Source organism: Paramisgurnus dabryanus, chromosome 14, assembly GCF_030506205.2.
Source record: "Paramisgurnus dabryanus chromosome 14, PD_genome_1.1, whole genome shotgun sequence".
Lineage (NCBI taxonomy): Eukaryota > Metazoa > Chordata > Actinopteri > Cypriniformes > Cobitidae > Paramisgurnus > Paramisgurnus dabryanus.
In genome coordinates this window covers 23,602,207-23,615,582 of record NC_133350.1, presented here as the reverse complement: position 1 = coordinate 23,615,582, position 13,376 = coordinate 23,602,207, and the positions used below count along the sequence as shown (strand labels likewise).

The window sequence follows — 13,376 nt, the reverse complement described above, 5'->3', positions numbered from 1 at the left end:
TTGTTAAAATCATGTACAGTCACATGAGACTTTTTGAAGTGTTTTATTTTACACTGCATGAAGTGGATGTCGTTTGACCAGCCAAATACTGTGTCTCCATAACTCTTACATACAATGTATAACGTTAATTCAATAACAACACACAGTATCATCTTTCTCCGTGGTTCTGGAATACCGCCAACACTGCAGATTTTCATTCGCTGCATCTAAAATTGCATTCTGTTACAGTAGACCTACTTGAAAACACATTTGTAAAGCCAACCAGCTCACAGTTGTACACCATTTTAATTCATTCACTTTTTAAATTTGGCAGTCCTTCAGCTCGCGTGGCCTCGTGAGTGTCCATCTGACGCAGTCTGTGTTTTATGCATACTGGGGCTTAAGATTTATGCTATTATTAGGCAATTTCAGATGCAGGGAATGTTTTTGACACAACAAATTCAGGCACAGTCTCTAAAAACAGATGAATTTGGCTTTTAGAAAACAATGAGATAAATAAATCAAGAAAACATGAGTCTGTTTACATTGTAAAATGAACAGTTCATCCAAAAATACCATTCCAGCACTCAATGGATCTGCTTGTTTTACTAAATAATCTTTTTTTAAGACAATAATTGATATTTTTATGATGCATATGTGTGATTTTCTGACCTTACACTTTTTTGGAAATGTTTTGTTATTAATAATTTTTTAAAAAATGTTTCTTTGCGTTTAACTGTGCTTTTCCTTTAATGGTTTTGCATGATGCTGCATCCACGCCGACAGGTGGCGATATACTGATAATCAACAAGCAAAACATAAACACTAGCGCACCATAAAAAATTACCACGGTAAGCAATACCATAGATTTCAGTCAAAAACTCCTTAACTACTGTAAACCTGTAGTATATTGTAAGAGTATATTGTCTTTAACCATGTAAAAGTTGTAACTTTATTTAAAAGTTGCTTTCAAAGGTCCCTACGAATCTTTTTTCAAAAACAGACAGTGGTAAAACAGTGTGAACGAATTTAAAAAGCATTAATTAACAGTAATATCTTGTTGCCATTTTTTTCTAGGTTACTTTAAAAATAAATAGGTATGTCATTTTTAAAAATCTAGTAGTATAGTATCCGAATATTTTTCAGATAAAAAATGAAAAAGTTTTTTTAACACCAATGAAGTACAGCATATACTTTTTGAGTGAGCGAAGTATCTCACCCATCTTATAATTTTTAGATGTCAGCCAATTTGCAATGAAACTACCTTGACTGACTACACCGAATATAATCATTAATTTCTCTTCAGTGCTTTCCATTTCAAATGTAGATTAAAATGCGATTCAAGTCCAGGGTTACAAGTGCACCAATTGGCGGCGTCCTCAGAACAGTGTTGCACTGAAACGTGTACCCAAATACTTCATCATCCAGTCTTCCTCTCATCTCTAAAAAAAAAAAACCAGAGTCTGAATAACACAAAACACTTCACAGTTTTATTATCAGATCACTAAATGAAAGTTTAATGAGCACTTACATGGTACCAACAGCAGACTAAGGCAAATGATCACAGCCAGTGTAACACTACTTGTGGTGATACTTTGGGCTCCATTGTTGTCAGTTGTAAACTGGTATGGAGCGGTGTCTTCTTCATGAGCATCCACGTGTTTGCATTTTGCGCTGTGATGAAATGATTATGTTAAAACTCTTACAACATCACAGCAATAAAATGCCAAATTGTGGTTAATTTAATCTCAATTGCAAGAATAAATGTGCTACAATATAATTTGTATGCATGTTATTTTCACACCGCATAACCTTTACATTTTATTAAAATTCAGTTTGGAGAGTTTTGGAGAATGTTTTAATATAACAGTAATTCCTCCAGAATCATTCGATAGGATTGAATAATGCAGAGATATGACTTACAGTTGTTTCTTTAAATATTGCTCGGACGTCTTGCAGGTCTTGAGCTGTTTCTCCGCAACGATTTGGAGCTGTTCAGCAGCGGTCTGTGAAGCCTCACACGAATCCAATTCCTGGGCGTTCAGGGTCAAATTATGCTCAAGGGCTTCAATATGGTCTGAAATGGTAATGAAAAGCTTTCCTCAGTTGTAACATCTTATAATGTTGTATTTCACTTTAATCCATGTACATAGTGTCCATAGTGACACTCACAATGAACAAACACTCAATATGCCAAATATTCCTTGAAGAAAAACATTTCTAATTCCATTGTCTTATAAGGTCATGTCTAGCCCCGAGTAACTTATCGGTTGGTTTCTTGAAGGGGCCTCGGTGATGTCAGGGCACTATTTTTGGTGGTAGCTCATAACAGCGGCTGTAGCACGTTGTAGCTCCTTTGTCTCAAATTTGACACTTCTGTTCAAATGCTCTTGGTGTGAAATGTTTCTGTGGGCATCCCACCTATCCTGTGTTTTTTTTTATGGTTTTCCAAAGTCTACTAACTTTTTCCCTTACCGAATGGTTCTTTAAGGAGATTTTAATCAGTGCTTTCATTATAGCAATCTCCATTATTTTCATGTCTCACAGGAGTGATTTCCGGTAGTTGTTTAGTGAGGCAGGAAATCACTTCTGAATCACATTATTCTAGCCTGATATTGTGAACAAAAATTTGGATAAACAAGACTGTGGTTTTATTACAAATAGACAATATCCTGTTTCTCCATCGGTATATAGTTTTTGCTTATATATTGGTGTTTCGGATAGGGTTTATCCTCGTGCCAGACTAAAATGCATGTTTAAGCTGTCTAACTTTAAAATCATCTTGCACTTACACATCTTAACATATATCAGTGCCATTGTTTAGTCCCAAGATGCACACCAGTATTGTTTTTGTAAGATATGTTTGTAAAAAAACACCTTAATGTCCTAATATAACTAAGGCCTAGTCCTGGATTAATCTAAACCCTGCTCAAGAAACCGCCCCATTATATACTATCACACACTCAAAGGGTAGAAAAGATGTCACAGGAGATGTATCCTTTCAATAAGTGCACATTTGTACCTCTATTTGGTACATATTGCTACCTCACTGGTTGATACTTCAAAGTATCTGTATCTAGATGGTATAATAGACTGTAAAAAAAAGAAATTTATTTACATTTTTAAGTATAATCAACTTAGTCATTTCAACTTTAATATTTTATCTTGACAAGTGATGAGTTGCTGTAACTTAAAAAGTAAATTAGCTTAATTTATTTATAATTTACAACAACAAATAAAATTTGAAAAGAAAATCCAAGCAGATTATACTTAAAGATTTAAGTGCAAAAAAATAAATGTTAAAAAAAAGCAGCATGAAGTTAAAACAACTGATTTTGCAATTCAATTCAACCTACTATTTTAAGTTTTGACTTGTGATACGTTATAAAAACAAGTTAATTTGTTAAGTTAAAGTAACATAAAAATATATGTTGATTTGATATAATTTTTACCACCCCAGTGACGGCCTTGGTACATTTTTACTGAGAATGCTGGGAAAGATGAATCATATAAAAAGTAAAAAATGTTTGGGCGGAGTTATGCACATAAGTAAGTTTACAAGCTTGCTTCATATTTTAATAAGCACTGTAGAGAAACCCATGCTGCTAACAAGCACTGCTTATTTGTTTTGCACCACGTTTCTATGCCTACATGGGAAAATGCATGAGAGAGAGAGAGCGAGAGAGAGAGAGAGCTCCTTTCATGGTTGCTCCAACCAGAGGAAAAACTGTGACGTGAATTTTCCTACCTTTTTGCAGGCTGATTTCATTGGTGAGGTTTCTCACCGTAACGTTGTATTCTTCAATTTTGTTCTCCAAAAACGTGATGTTCTCGTTCAAAATGATCTGGAAAGAAATGCTAGATTTGTTAATTGAACAAAAGTGGGGTGCGGCTCAGTCGAGGGGTGAGGTTTGGAGGTGGAGGTTAGCACTGAGATATTAAGGAGTGGTCGTCAGATCTCACGAGGGTGCGCCATAACCTTCAAAGGTCAGAAAAGGCATTTCACAAAGATATTTGCACTATAATGCCCTTAACTAAAGGTATGCAGTGGAAGAAATGTTCACACTTAAAATAATGTAAGCATTATCAGTGCAGTTTTTCCAGGAAGGGGGTGATTAAATTCCTGTCTCTCCTCAATGGATAAGTGCCGCTTTTAATCTCAGAGCAGTCTGATTTGACAAATATTTGCATAACTGCTCAGATTTTTGTTTTCCTGTAAACCACGCTCTAGATGCCTGAAATGAAACTTAAAAACATGACTGTCAAGAGCCTGTAGCATTACTATACATATTTACAAATGCCCTGAGGTTGAAACGAGGAGAAAAAGTTTAGTGCACAAATCTGAGGGGTCTTTAATCCAAACAAGGTCAAGGAGATTCAGCAAAACTCACATTTTCTTGCTGGCTGGCCTCCAGGGATAGGTTGAGAAATAGCAATTGCACCTTTTGCTGGTCGATTAGCTTCTGTAAGAAACTCTGATTTTTCCATCCCTGCCTCACCAGATCCTCAAGGGCTTTTCTGTCTTTGTGCCACACCACTTTTCCCCCTTCCAGCTTCTCTTTGAGCTCTTGCACCTCGGCGCGACACTGGCTCGAACTCTTCATGTCGGGCGAGGTGGCCCACACCACGATGATGATAAGGGAGATGATGGACCAGAGGGCAAGGATGCCAATCACGATATTGCGCATGGTGTGAGAAGATTTTGTGGCTGTCATCCTGATCCAGGTAAATGCTTTCAGTTCGGTGAGTGGGCGCGTGTGTGTCCAGCTGCTGTATATTTGAAAGGAAGAGTTGTTGACAGGAGGTTCCCTGCAAATGAAATGAGACTTTTAAAGCTTGGGCTTCCCCTAAACTTCAGTCCGTGGAGCTCAGGAAAGAGGTGTGGCCGTGCTCTTGATGGTAGGACCTGTCCGCTTTGCTCAGCCCGCTATGTGACGCATCAGCTAGAGATTTTTCTCACTATTTGGAAACCTAAAGTAACCTCCCTCAACGAGTGTTTCAGTTTCCATTCCTCGCTCTTGGGGTTGGGGAGTGTCTTGGCTGGGTTCCTGGCTCATGGCCGAGTTTGGAACCTCGCTATGTCTTATTTTAAACATTTTTCAGAGCACGAACGACTCAGTGTTTCCTGAACTTTTGCCAGGCACACAATGTCCATGCCTCATTCAGTGTTTTTTTAAAGCGGTAAGGGAGGCTTGACATTGGAAGTAGCTGTAGACAAACCTCTCTTACAGTATCTCTCTTGTACTCGTCACTATATTTATTTTATCTGATATTGCTGCAATAACATAGATAAGTATAAGTCAAAAAAAGTTTTCCCACGATGTATTAAAGCTCAAGTGCCCTCTGCTGGTTTATAATCAGCACATTTGAGCTCGGCATGCTGGTTTTAGTTAGAGCAGAGCTTCGAAATTCTGATGCTCACCGTTTTCCTCCGACTGATGAGTCATCATTTCGGGGAGGGGGCGATTACATAATGTTGAAGGGTGGTGTCTGTTTCCATGGGCCGTAGCCCCCTTGTACCGAATTCCAGTGCTTGAATTGTGCACTTTTGCAAGATTTTATTGCATTTTGAAATAGATCTGTCTGACTTTGGAAGAGAAAATGCATTTCTGGTAGTTTCACGCACATTCTGGTGGTGGAAGAAAATCTGCAATGTGTTAAAATACATTTGAAACTAATTTGAAGTGAAATACTGGTTTTGTTTATTTCTGTAGTATTTGTAAGATATCGAACAGTATTTTTCAAATTAGCATGTGGGTGGTGCTTGCTAGTGGAAAACTAAGCTAGGATGCTACAGTATGTGTGGCAGGCAGGAAAGTGGCAGGCAGTTTATAAGATGTTTTGAGAGGTTTACTTTGTGGTTGCTACACTAAGTGTTCTGGATAGTAAAAAGTACCCATGCAGCAAGCAACAGTCGTCATTTCACTGTCAAGGTTAACTATAGACCGGAAATAGTACCGGAGGAGCACACTTCCAGCCAAAATAACCTTTCATGTGGTTACATGCGTTTTTGCAGAAAAAACTTGAGATGTATGATATCATGTAAGCAAATCTAGGTTAAATTCTTAATGTAATGCAGTGATTCTTGGGAATTTGGATAAAACAGGTTTAAATTTTGAAAAAAAAAGTTAGTTAAATTACAAAATCTGAAGGTATATCATTATAGACCAAGATCTTGGCTGTTCAGCAATTTGCCGGTGCAACCTCCCCTGTTTGTATTTTTTTTATAAAATGGGCGTTTTTTCCAGTTATTACTCATACAACGTTTACTTTAAGCCCAAATAGAAAAAGTAATGATTTTTTTATTTAATAAACATATTTTTGTATTAAGAGAGACTATTACTTTAATAACTCAACAGCACTGAAGAAACATATTGTAAGCATATACATTTTAAACAAATAAAACTCCGTCTGACGGTGGTGACATTGGCCTCATTATTCCAAAATGTATACCACTCAAGTCAATGGCTTCTTGCTTAAACTTTATGTAAATATTTGGTCCAAAAATAACAATCCTGAGCACTGTGATGAACAAATATCAAATCATAACTTCCTAAAATACATAAAACCTGACAGAAAAGACAGAAAACCTGACGGTGGTGACATCTGACGATGGTAACAAAAAACTAATATAGATAAAAAATAGATGAGTTGTTCACATTAGCCATCTTGTTTCCCCTCGGTTGCTAGCTACTTCAGACCTCTTCTTAAAAATGATACATTTATTTCATAATCTAATCTAATATTTATTTTACAAAGATGACGGTGTTGACATGTTATGGTTGTCACAGTAGCAGTGTCCAAAAATATGAACAAGTTTAAGAGAAAATAGCAAACATACAGGAGCTTGAGTGATCTTGAAGCATGCAGTAGAGCTGAAGGTTTGAAAATGGGGTCCTCAGGAATGAAGTTGACCCTGTAGTTGTCTGATTTTATTGCTTTTTATAAATGTCTGACGGTGGTGACGAATATGTGGGACACATTTTGAGCAATCACAAAATAAAAGTAAATATTGTTCAAAACTCACTGTTTGTAGTTTTTAATACATATTACAATGTACTCTTTCATGTGGCAAATATATTATTCAATTCAATTATTACATTTGGCTTTTTTAATCAAGTTGAAATGATTATCTCTTAACCGAGGACAGCTGATTTTGTAGGCAATGGGCCAGCATATAATCATTAAATTAATAAAAAATTAAAATAAACCTATAAAAGAACCGTGCAGAGGACCCCCTGATTATAACATTGATTCTTTTTCTTCATGAAAATGTTATTAATTCCCAACAGAATTAGCACTTTTCTTTGTGGGACATGTTTTTGCCAAAGTTTCAAGAATCAGTGAATTATGAGATTAGGAGGATGATTTCTGTATGTGATTTCACGTTAATTTAAATCTTGATCTTAGTCAATATTAAAGATATCAAGGTAATACATTTTTTACATTATGGAAAATGATTTTATGTAGAAAACAGTAAATCACATGGTTGCCAAGTCTGTGGTTTTCCTGCAGAATTGGGCTACTTTCATGTTTGCAGGTTGAAGCGACCCCAATAATGTGACAATTAGCCCTGGGAATGCGAATTTTAGCAGATGAACCCTGTTAAAAACGCCGATTTTACCCTGTAATGTGATTTTTACCCAGGACCCCACCCCCCCAATGCGATTGTGCTGGTTTGGGGCTAGCAATTGACCTATGGGTTAGCCCCGCTCCTCCATTGTTACTGATCCCAGGTTGCTAGCTGTCCTATAATAGGAGCTGTCAGTTTGAAAACCTTGCCCCAGGATGTTTTTGATATATTTTGGACAGTGAAGGATCACCTTGAGGAGCATTCAAGTGACTTAACTATGCCACAGAGGAATACATAAAAGATTTTAATTTAAATATGGTGGGAAACAAGATTAATTTGGAAGCGAGGGTTTACAGATCACAACGCAAGCGGGAGAAGCTTACGCTAATGTTACGGTCGTCATGTTCCCAGATGACATTAGGATTAACACTGTTCATGTACCGAAGGGTAAAATTAAATTAATTTACATTTAACCTGTTTAATATGGAGAGGCGCACTGAACTTTAGCTAACGTTAGCACAAGCTATCTGACTTGCCAGAGGCAGAGGCTGTTTTAGTATATAATGATTGCGATTAAATACGTTTAGGTGACATTAGCACGGATAAAAAGGTTGTTCCTTCGACTTACCTTAGAACAAAACCCATACATCCTTGTTGATCTGGACATTAAGTGACAATTTGCGCTGTCTTGTTTGGGTTTAGAAAATGGAATAATTAAATTAATTAATTTTAATATATAAATTTTATTGCCCATCTTCCCAAGTTACCCGGGATTAGTGTAACAAATACCTCAGGCACATTGTTTTACCATTTTGGCAGCATAAACACATAGTAAACTCAAATTTATTTATCTTACAATGTGGATCTTACTTATTTTCCATGGCTCTGAAACCTACAGTTGTCCGAGTTTCGATAACTGCCATTGGCATTTGCGTTTGAGGGGCGGGGCTTAGCGATAGGTCAATTGGGCGCGTTTTGCTGTGAAAACCTGGCAACCCTGCACATATTTCTAACTCAAAATCCTATACAGCAAATATTGGTTGTTTATAAGAAACTAAAGTGCTGCAAAGAACCACTGAAAATATTTTTAAGAGTATATAATTTAACCCAGCCAGTAATGGCAAAGCACTTCGACATCCTGTGATTGTGCTATGAGTCACTGACTGACCAAATGAATTTAGAGTCCAGACAAGATTTTAGAAATCTAGAGTAAGTGTATGTTCTCAAAGAATTACTGTAAATGTTCGAGTGTACTCTTGTTTACTGTTATTTACACTCTTAAAAAGTAAGGTTCTTAAGGGGGCAATGCCACAGAAGAACCATTTTTGGTTCCCTAAAGAACTTTTCAGTCTTAAAATAACCTTTTTTTACTCTTTTATAGCCTGCAGAAATGTTTTACAATAAAAGCACCTTTAGTGCAACATATTGAATGATGAAGGATCTTCATGGAGCAAATGACAATCTTTTAGGAACCTTCATGTTTCGTAACAATGCTATGTTCGTTAACTAAGGTGTGCACATTGAGTAACATTGTGTTTAAAGCATTTCGTTGTAGATTTTATCTTATGTTTTTTGTGAGGGATAAAGTGTGTTTATTTATCCACATGTGTTGCCATACTTTCTACAGTACAAGCAAAATCTGAGGATAGCGAGGATATTACTGCAATGATTTATTAAATGAATTTATCATATATATTATAAGAGTTTCTTTGGATTTACAAATCCTTGGAAAATTTTCGGATAATGTAACTGACAACTGCATGAAATATATCAAACGGTGGAAGTGGGTTTTAGGGACATATTGTGGCTTTAAAAAATATCATGTCACATCATATGATTACTTACATGAACTGCAGGTATGCTAAAATGTGATTTAAAACTGGTGACCAGTTACAGCACTTATAGTAGATACTATAATACTATAAGATACGTCTGCGACCACAATAAAAAACGGAGATGTTAAATCTAATAATAAAAAACAGATTATTATCTAGTACCCTTATATCAAGTGAAAACATTCTTTTCTGATGTAATTTTAAAGCGTTCATTGTTGTTTGTTTGTTTGGTATGATGTTCTCAAAAACATGCTGCAGGCTACACAGCTATGGTAGTGTTTGATGTAGCGTTACATCACATAACGTGACTCATTTTCTATCATCAGATATTCATTATTTTGATTATTATTTTTTATTTTTTGATTGATTATTATCATCAATCATGCATGGTTTAGTTTGTACAGGTGCATTGTAATGCTGTTTAAAATCATCTGTTCACACAACACAAGGAAACCTGGAAAAAGCAGATAATCACATGAGGGCTGTAACTCCCTTGCTTGTTTCTCATACGAGATTCATGAGATCATTTTGAGACCTCAAAGACTGACAATTCGCGGAAGTAGCATCACACAGTTACAGTTTCAACAGATCTGTCCAAGTTAAACTTAAACTGAACACAAAACAATGATGACTCTTCCATCAAGCATCAAGCTGTTTTCTCTTTGGTATCTTTCATTGCACTGTAAGTGTTTTAAAGTCACACTTTCGAAGATTGAGGTTTATTTTATCATATTGCTTTTGTCATTAAACCTATACAATTATGTATGTATGTAATGATCTGTTAAGGATTATGTAATCTTGTTAATTATTTATTTCAATATTGTTATTATAAAGTTATTAATAAGTGTACCTATATGTGAAATAATTTAAGGAAAACATACAAAGTTGGTATTGTTAACTATATTTCCTCAGTGTTTGCATGTTAACTGTATAAACATTTCAGCCTGCATGTATTTTCAGGCTTTTTATGGAGGACCTCAATGAATCTCTCTGTGCAGCAGGGACAAAATGTAACTCTTACCTGCCCACTGAGACCCAATGGGAGTGTAGGGATCATGAGCTGGTATAAACAGATGCCTGGACACGGACCACAGTTCATTCTCTCCCACAATTTGACCAACACTTCACACGTGCGCTACGGCAGTGGACTGAACCGCAGCAGATATGCTGTAAAATCCAGTCACCAGTTACAGATCATCACGACCTTGGAAAATGACACTGGTGTTTATTATTGCGGGTTTTCAGACAAAAATCAAACACATCATTGAATGCACACAAAATATAAGACTGCATATAATTGGACTGCATTGTTTTGTACTGATATGATATTCTAAGCCTGTATTCTGCTGTTTTATGAAAGCTCATTTCAGTGTGTAGAAATATTTCTGGCTTACATTGTGAAACCTAAAAAACTTTAGTCTAATTGGATTAGTTATTTCCCATGAGATCGGTGCAAAAGTGCAGGCAGTGTTTTGTGATAAAATGCGCATCTGTCTCTCGCAACCAAGCCAACGGCTCTTTCCTGTTATTTTGTCCCTTTTAACAGAATAACAGCCAACTGGCGCATGTTTTCAACACTGAAAATGTTGTACATCACATCAAGGGAATAACTTTAAAACAATTTCCGTGCAATAAAAAGCCTTAATAAAACATTAAATACATGTCTTGCTGATTTAACTGCTTTATCTGTTTTGGCACTTTGACATCAAAGACATCTGCACTGTAAAAAATGCGGTTTGAAGTTTAAACAACTTAATTATGCAGGTCAATTCAACTTCTTTTTAAGTTTTGACCCTTGATAAGTTGACATAACTTAGAAAAACAAGATGAAATTGTGCCACTTAATTTGATAAGTTAACGTAACACAAAAATGATAAATCTGGGGTGTGAATAGTAATAAAAATGCTTCTTAGTGAGTTGCTTTCAGGAATGTAAATGTCAATACAATAAAACACCTGTAAAACAATTTAAGGATTTTATTTTGAAATATCATAGATGTGCTTCATTGCAGAAAATGGCAGAAAATTATATAACCTGGCCATCAAACTCCAAACATGTTGAAAACCTGGTGTTATTTCAATGCCATACATGAACATATAATAATAATAATAATAATAATAGATATGTTGCCTGAATTCATTTAGGATCTAAATAAGATGTAATGGTTGGTTGCTTTTAAATGCATCTACTAAAGGACCATCTGCACGTGGCACAGGAGCACATGGGACGTTCCTGACTTAACCGCCAACTTCTGTCAACTTTATAAGAGTCAACCCCGCCTCAAATGAAGCTTCACCAAAGGAGCATTTATATTGCACTGGCATCTGAAGGGGCATTATTAAACAAATGAAAGATAATAGAAATGAATGAGCATAACAGAATGATATTTTGCATGCTGATGACCTCTCTACTTCTGATGGGGTGAGACTTTAAAGTCAAAAAACAAGTGCAAATGTATTAAATATCATGAACAGCTAATTGCTGATTTTTTCTAACAGCTTTGCGTTTGGTGAGAAGGGACAGATGAATCAGATGTTCAGCAGAGGACTCCGACTTATTGTGGAAGGTATGAGGTGCATTTGCATGATTCCTTCATGTTTCTAAATCTGAAATATGTTTAGGTTTTGTTAAGTTTTAATTTATTCCTGCTAAATAAGACAATTTTTCGTGATGGTTCATACTGGTTTATGCAAGTTATTGCAAGTCTTATGGTTAACCTTGAAAAGAATACTGGTGGCAACGCCAGCATCAGTGTTGCCAGATATTGCTACAAAAATAGTACTAAAAAAACTACAAAAGTTCAAACCTTCAAATAACACAAAGGCATATTCTCATTATATACTATAAACATCCTAAGTGTCACATCGATTGCTACAAAACAAGTCTAAGCACGCTTATAATTATGGGATCTGGCAACACTGGCCAGCATATTGGAATCATCATCCAAAACACAACAAATGCTGGTCATTGAAATATGCATGTTAGGTTTCATTGACTTTTGCTAGTTTTAATCTGATAATGGCATGGCATTGACGTATTTTTTCAGTTCCATATGTTGGTGATCATCTGGTGACTCCAAAGGTACATGTTCTGCTGCCCGACCGAGTTCAGAGCAAACGTCCCGGGTCAGTTACACTTGCGTGTGTCATCACTGGTTTACAGTTTAAAACAGTTAAGATCACATGGAAGGTGAATGGAGCAAATAGATCCAGAAAGCACACCAGCATAGCAGAAGTTCGCCAAGAGCCTGGTGGGACGTTCTCTGCTGTGGGACTGTACTCAGTTGTTGATCATAAATGGAGTCAGGAGAATACATACAAGTGTGAGGTAACATACAGAGCAGGATTTCACTACCATAAGATTGAGTCTTCTATCTGTAATCCTCGTGAGGGATTTGGACGGTAGATTTTTGTTATTTTGTACTACAAGTCAATGAAGTCCAAATGTAGACACAAATACAAAAAAATTCTGCACACTATCTTCTTGCAAAAAATGTATCAAAATGTTTTTATTATCCAAAATAAACACATTTTGATACTTTTTTGCAAGAAGATAATGTGTGGGATTTTCTGTGTTTGTGTTATTTTTTTACTAACCACTAAGTTGGATGCAGAAGCATCTGAATATGTGTTGTTGTGAGATATTACAGATTGGCTGTATGTTTAAAAACCACAAAGAAATGCAATAAACAAATTTGAGGAACTGATACGTGTTTGATAACCTGCTAGTGGGATAAAATTTTATGTTTTTTATCTTATAACGTTTTGTACATACTACAAAGTGATGCATCTTCCTATGTGATTTGAATTTACTTAATGTACATGTTTTCTGATTAAAAAGTGTTGTATAAATAATACATCTCTTTTTTGTCCTGCTTAAATGGCGAAGAAAATATGTTAATTTGTACTTAAGAATAATCTTTCATTATAAAAGAAGTTCAAAATGATTATTATTGTATATATAATATGTAAACGTGAGTCACGTGACCT

General features: G+C 35.8%; 2 protein-coding genes across 2 annotated transcripts; one reads left to right on the top strand and one right to left on the bottom strand.

Annotated features, from left to right (window-relative positions):
• Positions 1–30: 30 nt before the first annotated feature.
• Positions 31–4,928, bottom strand: LOC135719122 (uncharacterized). The gene is made up of 5 exons (XM_065241684.1): positions 4,371–4,928; positions 3,728–3,824; positions 1,903–2,056; positions 1,511–1,653; positions 31–1,421 (listed from the first exon to the last, which is right to left on the bottom strand). Coding segments are annotated over exons 1-5 (720 nt in total). The 5' UTR covers positions 4,695–4,928; the 3' UTR covers positions 31–1,419.
• A 6,487-nt stretch (positions 4,929–11,415) lies between these two features.
• On the top strand, positions 11,416–13,169 carry LOC135719442 (Ig lambda chain C region). Its single transcript, XM_065242127.1, has 3 exons — positions 11,416–11,808; positions 11,886–11,953; positions 12,434–13,169. The coding sequence occupies exons 1-3, from the start codon at positions 11,750–11,752 to the stop codon at positions 12,790–12,792; spliced, it is 486 nt and encodes a 161-aa protein (XP_065098199.1). The 5' UTR covers positions 11,416–11,749; the 3' UTR covers positions 12,793–13,169.
• The last annotated feature ends 207 nt before the right edge of the window (positions 13,170–13,376 follow it).